The sequence below is a fragment of the Panthera onca genome, chromosome B1 (assembly GCF_046562875.1).
Source record: "Panthera onca isolate mPanOnc1 chromosome B1, mPanOnc1 haplotype 2, whole genome shotgun sequence".
Lineage (NCBI taxonomy): Eukaryota > Metazoa > Chordata > Mammalia > Carnivora > Felidae > Panthera > Panthera onca.
Genome location: NC_138342.1, coordinates 6,495,417 through 6,510,167, shown reverse-complemented (window position 1 = coordinate 6,510,167; position 14,751 = coordinate 6,495,417). Strand labels below are relative to the sequence as shown.

Here is a 14,751-nt window from a genome sequence, read left to right as displayed (position 1 = left end):
CCAGGAGCCAATTCTGAGCCGGCTGGGGATCTTTCTGGAAAGGCCCGGGGCTCTCTCCTCAGGCCACGATAACCGCAGGGGTGCCCTATGCCAGGTGGTGAATAGGAAACCCACATTTCTCTTCGGACCATGGGGCACTTCCCAGGTTTGTGCAGACCCTGGGGCCCAGGAGAGGCTTGGAGTTTGCAGAGGTGTGGGGGAAAGAGTGGGGACAACCCGCAGGGGAAGGGCTTTGCTACACCAGGCGCCGCCTCCCGACTGTCCCTGGATTTCTCTGCCTCCCTCCTTTGAGTCCTCCGGGAACCGTCATGTTTGCTTTCCTTGGTTCTGTGGGCTCCTCGGTCATCAGGCCTGGGAATCCTGGTCGCAAGGCCCAGGCCGGGTTCCAGGAGGAGAGTGGTTCCCCACAGCCCCGCCGAGAGATGGGGCTTATTTTTAAACCTAAACAGATGGGGCGCCATGAACCAAACACAGTCACGGCTTCCACATTCAAGGGACAGGTTAAAGACTGCCCTAGGACGTGAGATCGTGTGTGCGTGCATATGGATTTTAATTGAGAACTGTTGTACACACACCATTAATTTCAGGAGTGAGACACAGAGACTCCGTATTTTTACAGGTCATGAAATGATCACCAAAATTGGGTCCAGGGAACACCATCACCACACAGCTACAGTTTGTGCATGCGATGAGAATTTTCAAGGTTTAATTTCTTAGCCACTTTCAAACATACAACACAGTATTATTCTCTGTCGTATCCCCAGGACTTACTTACCTTAAAACTAGAAGTTTGTACCTTTGACCACCTTCACCCATTTCGCTTACCCCACCGATCTGTTCGCTGTATCTCCGAGCTTTTTTTTGTTTTGTTTTTAATTTTTTTCAAACATTTTTTTTTAAATGTTTATTTTTTGAGAGAGAGAGTGCGAACAGGGGAGGGGCAGAGAGAGAGGGAGACATGGAATCTGAAGCAGGCTCCAGGCGCTGAGCCATCAGCACAGAGCCCGATGCAGGGCTCGAACCCATGAACTGTGAGATCATGACCTGAGGCGAAGTGGGAGGCCCAACCAACTGAGCCACCCAGGGGCCCCACCCGAGCTTGTTTTTTTGTTTTAGATTCCACACATAGGTGAGCTTATAAGGTACTTGTCTTTCTCTTCATTTAGCATAATGCCCTCCAGGTCCATCCTTGTTGTGGCAAAGGACAGGATTTCCTTCTTATTCTGGCTGAATACTACTCCATTGTGTGTGTGTGTGTGTGTGTGTGTGTGTGTGTGTGTGTGTGTGCAACATGCACATACACACACCACCTTTTCTTCACCCTCTCGTCCATCCATGGACACTTAGGTTGCTTCCACGTCTTGGCTGCTGTGGATAAGGTGGATATGAAAACGGTGTATTCGTACCGACTGTTTGAGTCCGTGCTTTCACTTCTTTAGGGTATATACCCAGAAACAGAATTGCTGGATCACATAGTAATTCTGGTTTTAACTGGCGGAGGAGACGCCATACTGTCCTCCAGAGTGGCCGCACCGGTTTGGTTTTCTACCAGTGCTCAAGGCTTCCTTTTTCTCTGCATCCTCTCTGGCACTTGCTGTCTCTTATCTTTTTCGTAACAGCCATTCAAACAGGTGTGAGGGGTCGCTCCCTGCAGTTTTGATTCCCTGATGATCGACGGCGAGCGCCTTTTCACGGTCCTGTGGTCCATCCACAGGTCTCCTTTGGAAAAATGCCTGTTCAGATGCTCTGCCCATTTAAAAAGTTAGATTGTTTGGGTTTTGGCCATTAGATTGTAGGAGTTCTTTATATATTTTGGATTTTTGCCCCTTGTCAGATATATGACTTGTAAGTATTTTCTCCCACACAGGAGGTTGGTGTTTCCATTTTGTTGATGGTGTCCTTTGCTGTGCAGAAGCTTTTTGGTGTGATCTAGTCCCACTCATTTATTGTTGCCTGTGTTTGCCTTTGCTTTTGGGGTCAGATTTAAAAAATCATCGCCAAGACCAATGTCAAGGAGCCTTAACTTCTAGGAGTTTTATGGTTACAGGTCATATGTCTTTAATTGCTTTTGAGTTAGTTTTTGTATATTATGTAAGAAAGTGGTCCAGTTGCATTCTTTTGCATGTGGCTCTCCAATTTTCCCAACACCATTTATTGAAGAGACTGTCCTTTCTCCGGTGTATGTTCTTGCCTCCTTTGTTGTAAGTCAGTTGACTATGTGTGGGTTTATGTCTGGGTTCTCTGTTCTGTTTTTATGCCAGTACCAGACTGTTTTGATTGCTGTTGCCTTGTAATATAGTTTGAAATCAGGGAGCAGGATACGTCCAGATTTGTTCTTCTTTCTCAAGATTGCTTTGCTTATTCGGGGTCTTTTGTGGTTCCATCCAGATTTGAAGATTGTTCTATTTCTGTGAAAAATGCCACTGGGATGTTGACAGGAGATTGCACTGAATCTGTAGATTGCTCTGTGCAACGTGAACAATATTAATTCTCCCCAACCATGAACACAGAGTACCTTTCCATTATTTGTGTCTTCAAATTCTTTCATCAGTGTCTTAAAGTTTTCAAGGCACAGATCTTTCACCTCCTTGTTATATCTATCCCAAGGTATTTGATTCTTTTAAATGGAAATACAGATGAGATTGTTTTCTTTTTTAGGTAGTTTGCTATTTATGTATAGAAACACTACAGCTTTCTGTGTATTGATTTTGTGTCCTACAAATTTGTTGAATTGTTGATTAGTTCTGAGAGTGATTTGGTGGAGTCCTTAAGGTTTTCTATGTATAATGTCATGTCGTCATACAAAGGGTGATAGTTTTACTTCTTCCTTTCCAATTTGGGTGCCTTTTATTTTTCTCAGGTGCTGTGGTGAGGACTTCAATACTATGTTGAACAGAAGTGGTGAGAGTCAACATCCTTGTCTCATTCCTGATCTTAGAGGGAAAGCTTTTAGCTTTACACCATTATGATGTTAGCTGTGGGCTTGTCCTGTGCGGCCTTTATTACGTTGAGGTGTGTTCCCTCTATACCCACTGTGTTGAGTTTTTATCGTAAGTGGGTGTTGAATTTTGTCAAATGCTTTTTCTCCATCTGCTGAGATGATCATGTGTTTTTATCCTTCGTTTTACTCACGTGACGTATCACATCGTGGGTGCTGAAGGTGCCTGCCTCCCTGGAATCAGTGTACCCTCTTATGCTGTGTGATCCTTTTAATGCATTATTGAATTCAGTCTAATACTTTGTTGAGCAGATAATACTCTTTAAAAATTTTTTTAATGTTTATTTTTGAGAGAGAGAGAGAGAGAGTAAGTGTGAGTTAGGGAGGGGCAGAGAGAGAGAGGGAGACAGAGAATCCAAAGCAGGCCCCAGGCTCTGAGCTGTCAGCATGGAGCCCGATGCAGGGCTCAAACTTATGAACCGTGAGATCATGACCTGAGCCGAAGTCGGACGCTCAACCTGCTGAGCCACCCATGTGCCCCGATTTTATTTTACTTTTTAAAGGGTTTGTTTATTTTATTTATCAGAGAGTGAGCATGAGTGGGGAAAGGGCAGGGAGCGAGGGAGGGAGAATTGGAAGCAGGCTCCAGGCTGTTAGTGCAGAGCCCAACATGGGGTTTGAACCCACGAACTGTGAGATCGTGACCTGAGCTGAAGTCAAGACGCTCAACCGACTGAGCCCCCGCCCTGGGCGCCCCGAGGAGATAACATTCTAACAGGGCCTCTTAACCTCTTGTGTGCTATGCTCTGGACTTCTTGGAACGATGTTTTCAAATGCCCAAAATAAAACACGAAGGCTTGTGAAGGAAACCAGTTCTGTCAAATGCAGCTCTTCTCACCGACCACCCTGGCAGAAGCAGCAGCTGCTCTCGACTTCGCAGAGCCCCCCGAGCTGCCCCCAGGGGCTGCCAGAAGACGGCTGGGTCCCGGGCAGGGCAGGTGCGGCTGAGCAGCAGCCTGGATGGGCGGGGGGCGGGGGGCTCGGGGAGGACAGGGCGGCGGGTGTGAGGGGGGCTGTGTGGCCTGGACCGTGAGCCGGGCCACCTGCGCGGGCGCGACGGTGGGGACAGGGCAGCGGCCAGGGCAGACCCGTCCTTCCGCAGTGCCTGCCGTCCTCAGGAGCACCGTGCGCGTCTGCAGCCCTCCCGCCAGGCCTGGGAGCCGGGTCCTCTCATTGCCCCTGGTGGGCAGGAGCCCGGGCCCAGCGGGGGCCGCCTGCCCGTCCCAGGTGTCACCAGCAGCAAGGCGGCTCTTGCCGGAAAGCCTGGGTGTCCCGGCGGCCCTCCCCCCCCCCCCCCACCCCGCCGCGCACATCTGACCTCCTTCAGCTCCGCGCCCTGGCGCCTCTGGCCTCCCTGGGCCGTCTGGGGTCTGAGGCAGCGTTCTTGCCATGCAGTGCAGTCACCACTGGAACCCAGTGGCCTTTCCCGCAGGCGCTTTGAGCCCTGAAGCACCTGTGACTTCATCTCCCGTCCCTGTGTCAGGCACGGGCTCCACGTGCAACACAGGCTGTCCAGGCAGGTGGAGGGCCTCTGACCCTTAGGGTGACAGCCCTGATGGTCCAGATGAGGGGGTCGTGAGGTCACGGGAAGGGAAGAAGGGACTTGGGGGGCAGAGAATGGGGACAGGTGGGAGTTAGGGATGGGCAGGAAGGGCCTCACAGAAGGGGATGCGGAGACTTGTTGGCTGCCTGGGGCCTGAGGGGCTGTTCCCTGGGCAAGGGGACACAGGGGACAAGTGTCCCGGCTGCAGTGAGTGGGAGGTGGGAGCGGTGGGGAGGCGGCGGCCGGGCTGGGTGTGCGGGAGAAGGGAGAGTCTGGGTGCCCCTGGGCCCCAGGGCGTGGGAGCCGCCTGGAGCGTGACGAGTGTCAGCACCGCGCCAGGAAGGCACAGCCGGCTGCACCCTTCACCTCCATGCCGCCCAGTGCTGGACCGGGCCGGGTCCGGCCAAGGCCGAGTTGCAGGCCTCAGAAGGACTCTGAAGGCTGGGGATGGAGAGCCTGGCAAATGGAGGCAGGGCCCAGCGATGGGGAAATGCTCGCCGTGGTAGTTCCTACCATTCCTCGTGGGCGTCTGTCGAGTTCATTCCTCCCTCGTATCCTCATGGCAACTGGGAGGTGGGGAAGTGTCGTCTTGTGTCACAGGCGAGGGGCCTGGGGACCAGAGAGGTTCAGGGGCTTCCGCGTGGCACGGCACAGCCCAGCGGTGGGACCGGGGCCGTGGTGCCTGGGGCGGGTGTAGGGGGACGCATGGGGCTGGTGACTTCGGTTCACAGCGGGGCCAGTGTCTGTCCGTCTGTCCTCCAGGTGAGCGGGCAGTGCGTCCCAACTTCCCCCACACATCCCGTGAGGCCCAGCGCCACCCTCCGCTTTCCCAGATGGAGAGCTCGTACGGTAACTGAGGCCCCGCGGTGTCGGGGGACCCGGGCACGGGTCCCCTGAGGCCAGGACAGGGCTCGCCCCTGGGCCTCTTGTGCAGCCTCAGGAAGCGGCACAGCTGTGCCCGCCCTGCCCTCGGGGTGAGGGGGGCTGCTCTGTGCCAGCACCCAGGGCCGCGTGGCTCTGAACCTCTCCCCCTCCTCAGGAGCCTCAGAGCCCTCTGTAACCGGGTGGGGAGGGGCAGCCCGTCAGCAGGAAGGCTCCCGCTTCCCCGAGCTGACCGGCCGTGCCTTTGCACATCCTTTTAGCCTCCGGATGTGCTCTGCCCCTGCCAGGGGGCTCCTAGCAGCCAGGTGAGCACCTCCGGTGCCCGGATCTGGTGTCGCTTTGTCCCCTATGCCCTGTGTCCTCCCGCGGGGGCCGGATCGCCCGCTGTTCTGTCACTCGTCGATCCGCAAATGTCAGAGGAGCACACGCTCCGTGACGGCGAGCACCACACCTGGGCTCGTGGGGACTGCCCTCTGGGGAGGGACACAACTAACCGAGCATGCGGGAAACTTGAGGGCAGAGGTGATGGGGGCCCCCGAGATCCTGTCTTTCCTGCCTAGCTGGTCCCAGCTCGCGAGGGCAGGGCTGGGGTCCCGGGCGCAGGAGACATCTGAACAGCCGGTGGCTGCCGCGTCACCTCAGTAACTGGCAGCAGGCAGAAAGTGTCCGTGACGTTTGATCATCCCTGTACCCGAGCTCTCCCCACAGGGCCTGGAATCCTAAAAACGGGTCACTTGAAATAACGGTGGCGTGTGGAGATGGTGAAAAACGCAGACGGTACCAAACGTTGTCCAGTGAAACGTGATGCAGCTGAAGCCTTCCTGGGGCTTTTCCAGCTGCGTCCCTCCAGAGACCATCTCTCGTCTGTCCGGCTGCCCCACACGTGGTCCTCGCAGCCACCCTGACGGGCCCCCCTCTGCCCACAGGTCTCCGTGCTGGTCCTCTTTGCCCTGGCCTTCCTCACCTGCGTCGTCTTCCTGGTCGTCTACAAGGTGTACAAATATGACCGTGCCTGCCCCGACGGCTTCGTCCTCAAGGTAAGGCCCCGGCCCCCCACCCCCCACCCCGTGCCTTCTCCGAGGGACACAGCCCTGCTCTGGCCTCGGGTGGCCTGCGATGGGGCCCCTGTGGAAGGGAGCAGGGGAGGGGGGCAGAGGGACAGGGGGAGAAGGCAGGGTGGAGCTGTAAACAAGGACCTCTGCCGGGGGGGGGGGGCGGGGGGCGTGCTCAGAGGCCCAGAGGGAAGGGGAGCAGAGCTGGGCACACCCCACCTCCCGCCCGTGCCTGTCCTTGTCCCTCCGGCGCCTGCTTGGCCAGCTCTCCACGCTGGCGGAAATGCCTGCTCTGCTGATGCGACGCGGCCTTGTTCCAGAAAGCCTGAAATGGCACAGAAGGTCACACAGGGGAGGAGTGGAGAAGATGGAGGGGAGGGGGGAAGGCAGGAGGAGGGAAGACGTACTCCCAGTGGACTTGCTCCCAGTTCCCACGGCGCGGCATCTGGCCCCCCACCCCGACCCCCCACGTTTGGTTCTGACCTCTCGAGAGCCAGCGTGAAGGGAAAAGCTACCGTTTCCAGGGGCCGGTGTTGCCGAAATCAAAGCCGGAGAAGCCCGTGCTGAGCACGTGCACGGACAGGCTTGGTCTGTCGCGTCACCGGGTGGCTTTGCTTTGGGTCTCGCGGCTGTGAGGGACGCAGAAGGCTCGCACGGGGCAGCAGGCTCAACAGACCTCACGCTTCCCGGCATGTCGCCCGTGCGCGGTGCTCTGACCCTGCGGCCCTCCCCCGGCCGGCAGGTATGCATTTTGTGCGTGCCACGTGCGGTGGCTGCCACTGGTATTCCGGGTGCAGCACAGCCGGGGCCCATCGGGTAGAGACCCCCACCTTTGGGAAGCTCCCTGCCCTCCTCAAAAGACGCGTGGAATCAGTTGTATTCTGAGTTAGGGTATGAGCCCTGGAAAACCAAAGAGCAAGGCAGGGTCGGGCACTGCAGTTTCTAGAAGGGTGGTCAGGTTGCCTCTAGGAGGCCAGTGAGGGAGCTGCGTGGGGACCCGGGGAACCCCCCCACACCCCACCCTTTCAGCGGACCCATCCACACCCTGGGCCGGGCTATCTGGAAGTTCAGGAGGCACCACGGTTTAGAGACCAGCCCAGAGGCCTTGGGGGGGCTTGGAGGAGGGCAGGGCTGGCCTTGACCGAGTACGTACGTCAGCAGACTCCGGAGGCCGGCCGGGCCAGACCAGGTGGGCTAGGGGAGCAGCAAACACGGTTGATGGCAGAACGCAGGCAGGGTCGGCCTGGAGGCAGCGGGGGATAAGCCAGCTGTGGCCAGTCTGTGCACCACCTCTGGTGCCAGGCAGAGGCCCCCGGAGTGGAGGGGGGGGGGTGGGGAGTGACAGGACGGCCACTCACACTCAGTGGCCCAGGGAGGCTGGAGGGTTGGCGAGATGGCCCAGCAGGCCGCTGCAGGGAGCCTGGGAAGAGACTCGGCAGGGCGCTGGGGATGGAGAGGACACCCACGTGACATAAGGCTGAAGAGTGACTCTGGGATGCAGGGGAGAGCCTGGTCCAGAGCTGGGTGACGCAGGGGGGGCCGAGGTCATGGAGAGGAAGCAGAGCAGATGTGGGCACGGTGCCCTGACGGGACCCACGTGTGCAGAGGACAGCTTCGTGGGACTAGACGGGCTGCTCACAAAGAACAGGGGCCAGCGGCTCCATCAGGAGGATGCAGGGTCCGCTTCTTGGCTCTTTCTCTGGGCCCGGGGCACGCGTCCTGCACGGAGGAGGAGGGTGCAGCCTGAAGCTGCCCCGCCCTCCCTGCAAGGCCAAGTTCTGCTGGCGCAGGCAGGTGGAGTCAGAGACGAAGGCCTGGTTCTGAGAGTCCTGGCAGGGAAGGGGGCAGGTGCCTGTGCGTTCAGAGGCCGGGACGGGTGATCCTGGTGCCCAGCCGGCACCAAGTGAGTGTTCCGTAGCTGCGTCCCTTGGGACTTGGGCATCTTCCACTGGCATTTCCATCTAATTGGGGGCAGATGTCCTTCCTGGAAGGACAGCTGGAGGGCTGGAGAACTGCTAGTCTGGGTCCAAGAGCCCTTGGCTGAAGCTGGAGGGGGGAGAAGTGCGAAGCATGCCAAAGTCCCCTCCCTTTCTGCCTGTTTTGCGATTGTACACGTCACACACAGACCTGACAGTTCATAGGGGTTTTCACACGGGGATTTCTGAATGCTCCCCAAAACCTGGGTAGGTACCAGTAGATCCCCGTTGTACCGGTGGTTAGATGCAGCACGGACACGATCTTCCTTGTGCCCCAAGGTCACCCCCCACGGGTTCTTCGTACATATTTATTCAGTGCTTCCTGTGGGGAGCCCTGCTGGGTGCTGGGCATGTGGTGCAGGACGGGAGGAGTCCAGGCCCTGCCCGTGGGGCCAGTGTTCCGGTGGGGAGACAAGTGGCGAGCAGACGGGCAGATACCCAGTACTAGGGCAGAGAGGCGGCCAGGGTGACTGTGCGTGCCCGGGGTCACCGCTTCCAGGTCACCTAGGATGCAGACTGAATGAGGAGTCCATTTTGCCCGCGGTGGCAAGGGCCTGCTCCTGGACTGAGGCCACAGACTGGGCTGGGTCCTGCTGACCCCAGAGCCGGAGGGGGGCCCGTGGGAAGGGCTGATGGGCACGGGTGCCGCAGAGATCCTGGCACAAAGCAGAGGGCAGGCACCTGCGCCGCGGGTGAGGGGAGGCTCCTTGTGGCCAGGCCTCCCCGCCAGAGTGTCCCGTCCTGACAGGTGGGCAGGGGTGGGGGCAGGTGCTAAGTTCCTGCCTTTTTCTTGAAACCGTGAAGCCGTCATAGGAGTTTCACGGCAGGGTTTCCACGTACCGGGAAACTGCCCGGCCCTGCGTGTTGACGCAGACGGTCAGACACCCCCGTTCTCTGGGTGGAGTTCGTGCCCGAGGAACACTTGCCAGTGCTGACTGTGTGCCAGGGGCTGGAACACGCTTCCTCGGATTACCTCGTTGGTGTGACGGTCATTTCCCTCCATGGCTGAGAGATGAGGGGCAGGGCCCCCCTCAGGGGGACGTGTGGCTGTGATTCTGGCCTGATGGGGGCAGGGTCAGAACATACTGGGGAGCCCCTGGCCCCATGCTACTTCGGAACTGGGGTTCTCTCCTGCCACCTGCCCACCGTGGTGCTTGCCCCGCAATTGCTTCCTGCGGCCCGCGTGCAGGCAGTGGCAGAACCGCCCGTTGTCCCTGGCCTGGTGCCCCGAGGGCAGGGCCACTCTCTTAGGCCTGGAGGCCCCATCCTGGACCGGAGTGGAGTCCCACACTGCCCGGAGGGTGCTGGCGAGTGGCAGGGGGAGAGGACGGAGCGCAGGTGGCAGCGCGGCTGGGGAGGGGGTGGCCGCCTGCCTTGCCGGACGGGGGCAGCTGCTTCCTGACGCCCGGATGTGGGCGTAGGTGAGCATGGACACATCCTGCCTTCTTGCCCGAGCTGCCCATCGTGGACCGCAGTCCTCACGACCACCTAGCATGCGGGGCCCCTCGGCCCCATCTCGTAGACTGGGGGCGCCGAGGCTCAGAGCGGGAGGAACCGCGGTGAACTTGGCCTGCAGCGTGGGCCGACTCTGAAGCTGCCGCCTGGCCCGACGGGCTGGACAGGCAGAGCGGGGTGTGGGGCACGCCGCAGTCCTTTGTCCTTCCTCTTCTGGAAATAGTCCTCCATGCTCCCGGAAGGTGGTTCTGATCCTTTGACCAGAGGAGGACTGTTCTCCACTGGCGGGGCAGGACCGGGTTGAGGGGAGAGCACGCGTTCATTCCGTCCCCTTTCCGCTGTCCGCGGCGGTCACTCGTCTCTGGGTTACCCAACAGGGAAGTACCCACGACACCTGCCTGGCATGCAGGGTCCGTCCTGGGGAACAGAGGCGTGTGGACGTGTCGTCCACCCCTGCAAGACCCCAGTGCTGTCTGTACCCCTTCGCTGTCTTCCCAGACCCAGCAGTGATGAAACGGTAGCCCGTGGGCCGGGCACCGGACCAGGCACGACAGCCTCCATCTGTCAGCAGCCACACTGAGGAGGCCCCAACCTCGCTCCGCTGAGGGGCCAGACCCGCCACTTCTCGGTGTCGGAGGAGCACAGCCCGGGTCTCCTGAGTAAAGGCCCCGGGGAGGGGCACGGGGGCTAGTAGGTAGCATAGGGCCCGTGGCCCGGGCTCTGGCGTGTTCCTTTCGGTGATCCTGGTGCCTGGCACAGCTCCTGACCCTGCTGGACAGCCCACCCAAGGGAGAGCCGACCCCCAGCCATCCTCGTCGTAGACATGAGGCCGGCATCCCAGGAGAGCCATCCGGGCGGAGAGGGACCCCGATCACGAGCGGCCGCTACGTCTGAGCGGCGGGAGCTTTTCTGTGACGGGGGCGTCATCCCTGCTCTCTCTGCACAAGTCGTGTGCTCTGCCCTGTGTTGCTGTTTCTGGCACCGAGCAGGGGCTGGGCTGTGTGGACCCGCCCACTGCGGAGGCCTCGGGGTTCAGAGGGTGACGTCACAGTGTGTCGCTCGCCTGTGAAGGTGCCAAAGGCTGAGCCGGTAGGGCAGGCAGGGCGCAGGGAGCCGAGCTGCATTCCCGAGGCCTGTGTGCGCCCGAGCTGGGGCTTGAGCTCTGGCTGAACCAGACACTGCCGGGGCTCCGGGAAAAGAATGTTCTGCCCCGCCGGCCCTGGGGCAGACTGTTTCACTTCTCACTCTTCTCGACTCGGGAGTCCAGCGGGTCACCTGTTGGTGGCCTCCCACGGTGACACCATGTGGGGCGCTGGGCACTTTGCTGTGCCTTCGCGTCTCTGGGTCTCACCTGCCCTGGATGGAAAACGGGGCTAACGGCACCTGCCTCGCAGCGAGAGAATGTGCATGGGAAGCGCCTGGCCAGCTGTCAGGTGCAGAGAGAAGGTCGGGAGGAGGGAGGAGGAAGCATGGGTGGTGGAACCCCAGTCCCGTTTTCTCTGCTGCCGGGGAAGTGGCAGGTGGGGGTTACATCTGCGGGCAGATCTCAAGGAGCAGCCTTCTTCACCCGCCGTTGGGTTTTAGAGACCGAGGAAGAGCTGGGCCCAGGCCAGGGGGAGGCTCCCCTGGTGCATCCCAGGCCGGCACTCGTGTCTCCCAGTGCCCACGTCTGAGGTGCAGCAGCTGTGGCCGGCCGGCCTGGCGATGGCCCGAGGTGGCCAGAGATGATGTCATCAAAGATCCTGTCACCTTCTCCACTCGGCGCTCGCCCAGGAGAGGTGAACGGATGGTCTGTGCGGCTGGGCATCTTGCGAAGCCCCGGGAGTTAACTGGTCAGAGTGCCGTGGATGGTGCCTGGGCTTCAGATCTGGGCGGTGCACCCACCAGCGGGGCGGCCTTGGCCGAGACACCACGTGCAGCAGGCGGAGCCTCAGAATCGTCTGGGGAGGTTTAAGGATACACAGGTGCTGAGTCAGACCCTTAGCGGTGGGCAGAGAGCCTGGGTCCTCAGACTCTTCCTGGTGAGTGGGGAGGTGGCCAAGGCCAGGCACCCGTCTTTGCTGTGGCCTCCCCTCACTGAGGAAGAGGCCGTGGCGTTCGTGTATTGCTTTGGTTGCTCAGACACACAAGGTAACGTGGCTTCCACGAGGCGGGAGGTCCGTCTCTCTCACATGAAGGCTCCAGGCTCCAGGCGGGGGGGAGGCGGTTCTGTGAGATCATCCTGGAGCCCCAATTCTGTCTTGTGCTGCCCTGCCAGCCCCCCAGGGCATTCTCCGCCTCTGGGCAGTCGAAGCCAGCGAGAAAGGGCCGCGGGAGAGGTGGAGGGTGGGCATCCACGCCCGTCCCTCTGGCCTGGCTGCCAGGAGCTGGGAAGCTTAGTCGTTAGCTCGGCACCAAGCGCCTGCTTGGCGCGGGAGAATGCGCCGTGGAAGCCGATCATCCGCAGCCCTGCCCACCTCGCTCGTGGGCCCGGTGAGCTGCACGTGTATGGTGTGCTCGGGCCACGTCAGCTGTGGTGGCCCAGTGGGCTGGGTCGGCTCCTGGACCCACCAGGAAAGGCAGCCTTGGGTGCAGGATCTCTCTGGGGTCCTGGACCTTTTACCAGCTGATGAGAGCTATGGACTGGACTCCCCCACCCCAGGCCCCCTCAGGGTTCCGTGGCCTGTAGGGACGAAGCCTCTTCCTTCGTGGACAGCTGCCTGGGATAGCCCACTCCCTTGCCGCCCCCCCCCCCCCCCCTGCCGTATTGCTGTCTGGGCTCCTGCTTTCTGGGTCACAAGGTCACACCAGCTCCCTGATGGGACTTCTAGCCCTTGTGTGGTCGTCTGACCCCGGCCGTCCTTCCCAGTGCCCTCCTCACCCTGCTGGCACTGTCCTGTCTGTGAGGCCCATCTCCTCTGCCTCGAGGGTGCGCCCTCCTCCGACCCCCTCCTCTGGAGAAGGCCTGCCTACTAAAGATCCAGCTCCCAGGAGGTTTTCCTGACTTCCCTTCTTTTACTATCTGTGTTTCCAGCAGACAGGTCCAAAGTATTTTCTAGTAGATGTAAAGTAAATGACAACTAGTGGAAGGTCTTTAGCGAAGCAGGACAGCTCATCATGCCCCTGCAGCCCAAGCCCCGCTGCGTCACGACCTCGCTAAAGATGTCTGTCCTGTCGCGGCGGGACCAGCGCAGACGGTGGCTGGGCTGCGTTTCTCCTCTAAGCCCAGGGAAGGTCCCCGTAAACACGTGGGGGGCGTTCACCGGAGACCCTCCGGCATCCCCGCAGCATCGAGACGTGCGTCTCCACGGCCCCTTGTCTTTCAGAACACCCAGTGCATTCCAGAAGGCTTGGAGAGCTACTACGCGGAGCAAGACTCCAGTGCCCGGGAGAAGTTTTACACCGTCATCAACCACTACAACCTGGCCAAGCAGAGCATCACACGCTCCGTCTCACCCTGGATGTCGGTTCTGTCGGAAGAGAAGCTGTCCGAGCAGGAGACCGAAGCCGCTGACAAGTCAGCTCAGTGAGACGGGCAGGTTCCTCACAATGTGTCACTCGAAGGTAACGAAGGGACTTGGAGGGACGTTTCGTTAAATATAATTACCGATAATTTAGAGGTTACTCATTTATGGTGCAACCGCTTCTGTTTGCTAATGCTGCTTTGCCAATAAAACTTGCTGCCGACCGCTCATGGGCATAAGATCAAGTGCATATCAGCATTGCTTAAAGAGCTGTGACACCACGTTCCATGTTAAGGAATCTTAATTTAGCTACTTTACTGGGATTTATGGGATGCCATCAGAAAGTAAATTTACACCGGATATGCAAGGGGTTTGGATTCAGATAAATAATGCGTCTTGTGGAATCGATTTTTTTATCGCCCTCCCCCTCCCCACCGCACTGCTGTTTGCAAACCTTACTCCACAGCCATATTTAGACGGGTCCCCACTTGGTTAAGAGCAAGCTGTACTTCAGATTTCTTCCCACCTTCAATCAGGCGGCAGCCGGGCCATCACCATGATGTATGGCAGTGAGAGGTGCAGAGAAGGAAGGAAATGGGACGTCCGGTAGCGGGTGCGCCCTTCCCCTCCCCGCGCCCACTCCGAAGCGTGCCAGTGTCCCGCAGGAGGGCCCGCTCGGGAGGCTCTATTCCGCCCCCTGGAGCTGGCTGGCACCTTGGTGCGGAGAGCACCGTGCTTCAGGGTCTGGTGTCCCAGCACGTGTGGCGAGGGGCTGTGGGAGGACCCTGGGCCACGGGCCTGAGGAACTCCGGGCCCCTGCAGGTAGTCCATCCGCTCTGTGACGTGTTGAATAGGAGCGACACCCTTTGGTCTTTTTTGTTCTGTCCTGTTAATGAATAAATTTGCACCAACAGCCCTGTTAGCGAGTTTTTAAGACCTTATTTGTGTTGGCAAAGTGAAAATGTAATTGCTGGGAAGCCAAGACTAATTTTTATTTTGTGAACTAGAAATCTTTTCATGTAAGAAGCAGGCAGGGGAGGCTGGGAGGGGCCGGCGTGGCAACTTGCAGATCCAAGGAGGACATTTCGATTCACGATCTTTGTAAAGAAGTTACATTTCAAGCTGAATCTTGACATTAAAGGATATGTTTACAAAATTGCCAGTTAGCTAAGCTACGTGTGTAAAACCATTAAATGGAAACAAGGCATCCGCAGACATTTTCTTCCATGTTATCTGTGCTGTTTCTGGTGGACATGTCAGAAGTTTCACTGTTTTCAGTAGGTCAAAAATAAATGACAATGAGTTTGAGATCTGTTGCAAACAAGCGTGGTGGCCACGGCCAGCTCCATCACTGCTTTCTGAAATATGCTTCCAGAACCGGATTTTATTATGGGGGGTGTTT

General features: G+C 58.6%; 1 protein-coding gene across 1 annotated transcript in view; it reads left to right on the top strand.

The window, feature by feature from the left end:
- NSG1 (neuronal vesicle trafficking associated 1) overlaps positions 1-14,657 on the top strand; it is a 30,885-nt gene extending 16,228 nt beyond the window's left edge. Inside the window, exons 4-5 of the mRNA XM_078446267.2 lie at positions 6,350-6,460; positions 13,212-14,657. Of these exons, the coding sequence (XP_078302393.1) occupies positions 6,350-6,460; positions 13,212-13,415 (315 nt within the window). The 3' untranslated portion in view covers positions 13,416-14,657. The remainder of the gene's footprint in view (positions 1-6,349; positions 6,461-13,211) is intronic.
- The last annotated feature ends 94 nt before the right edge of the window (positions 14,658-14,751 follow it).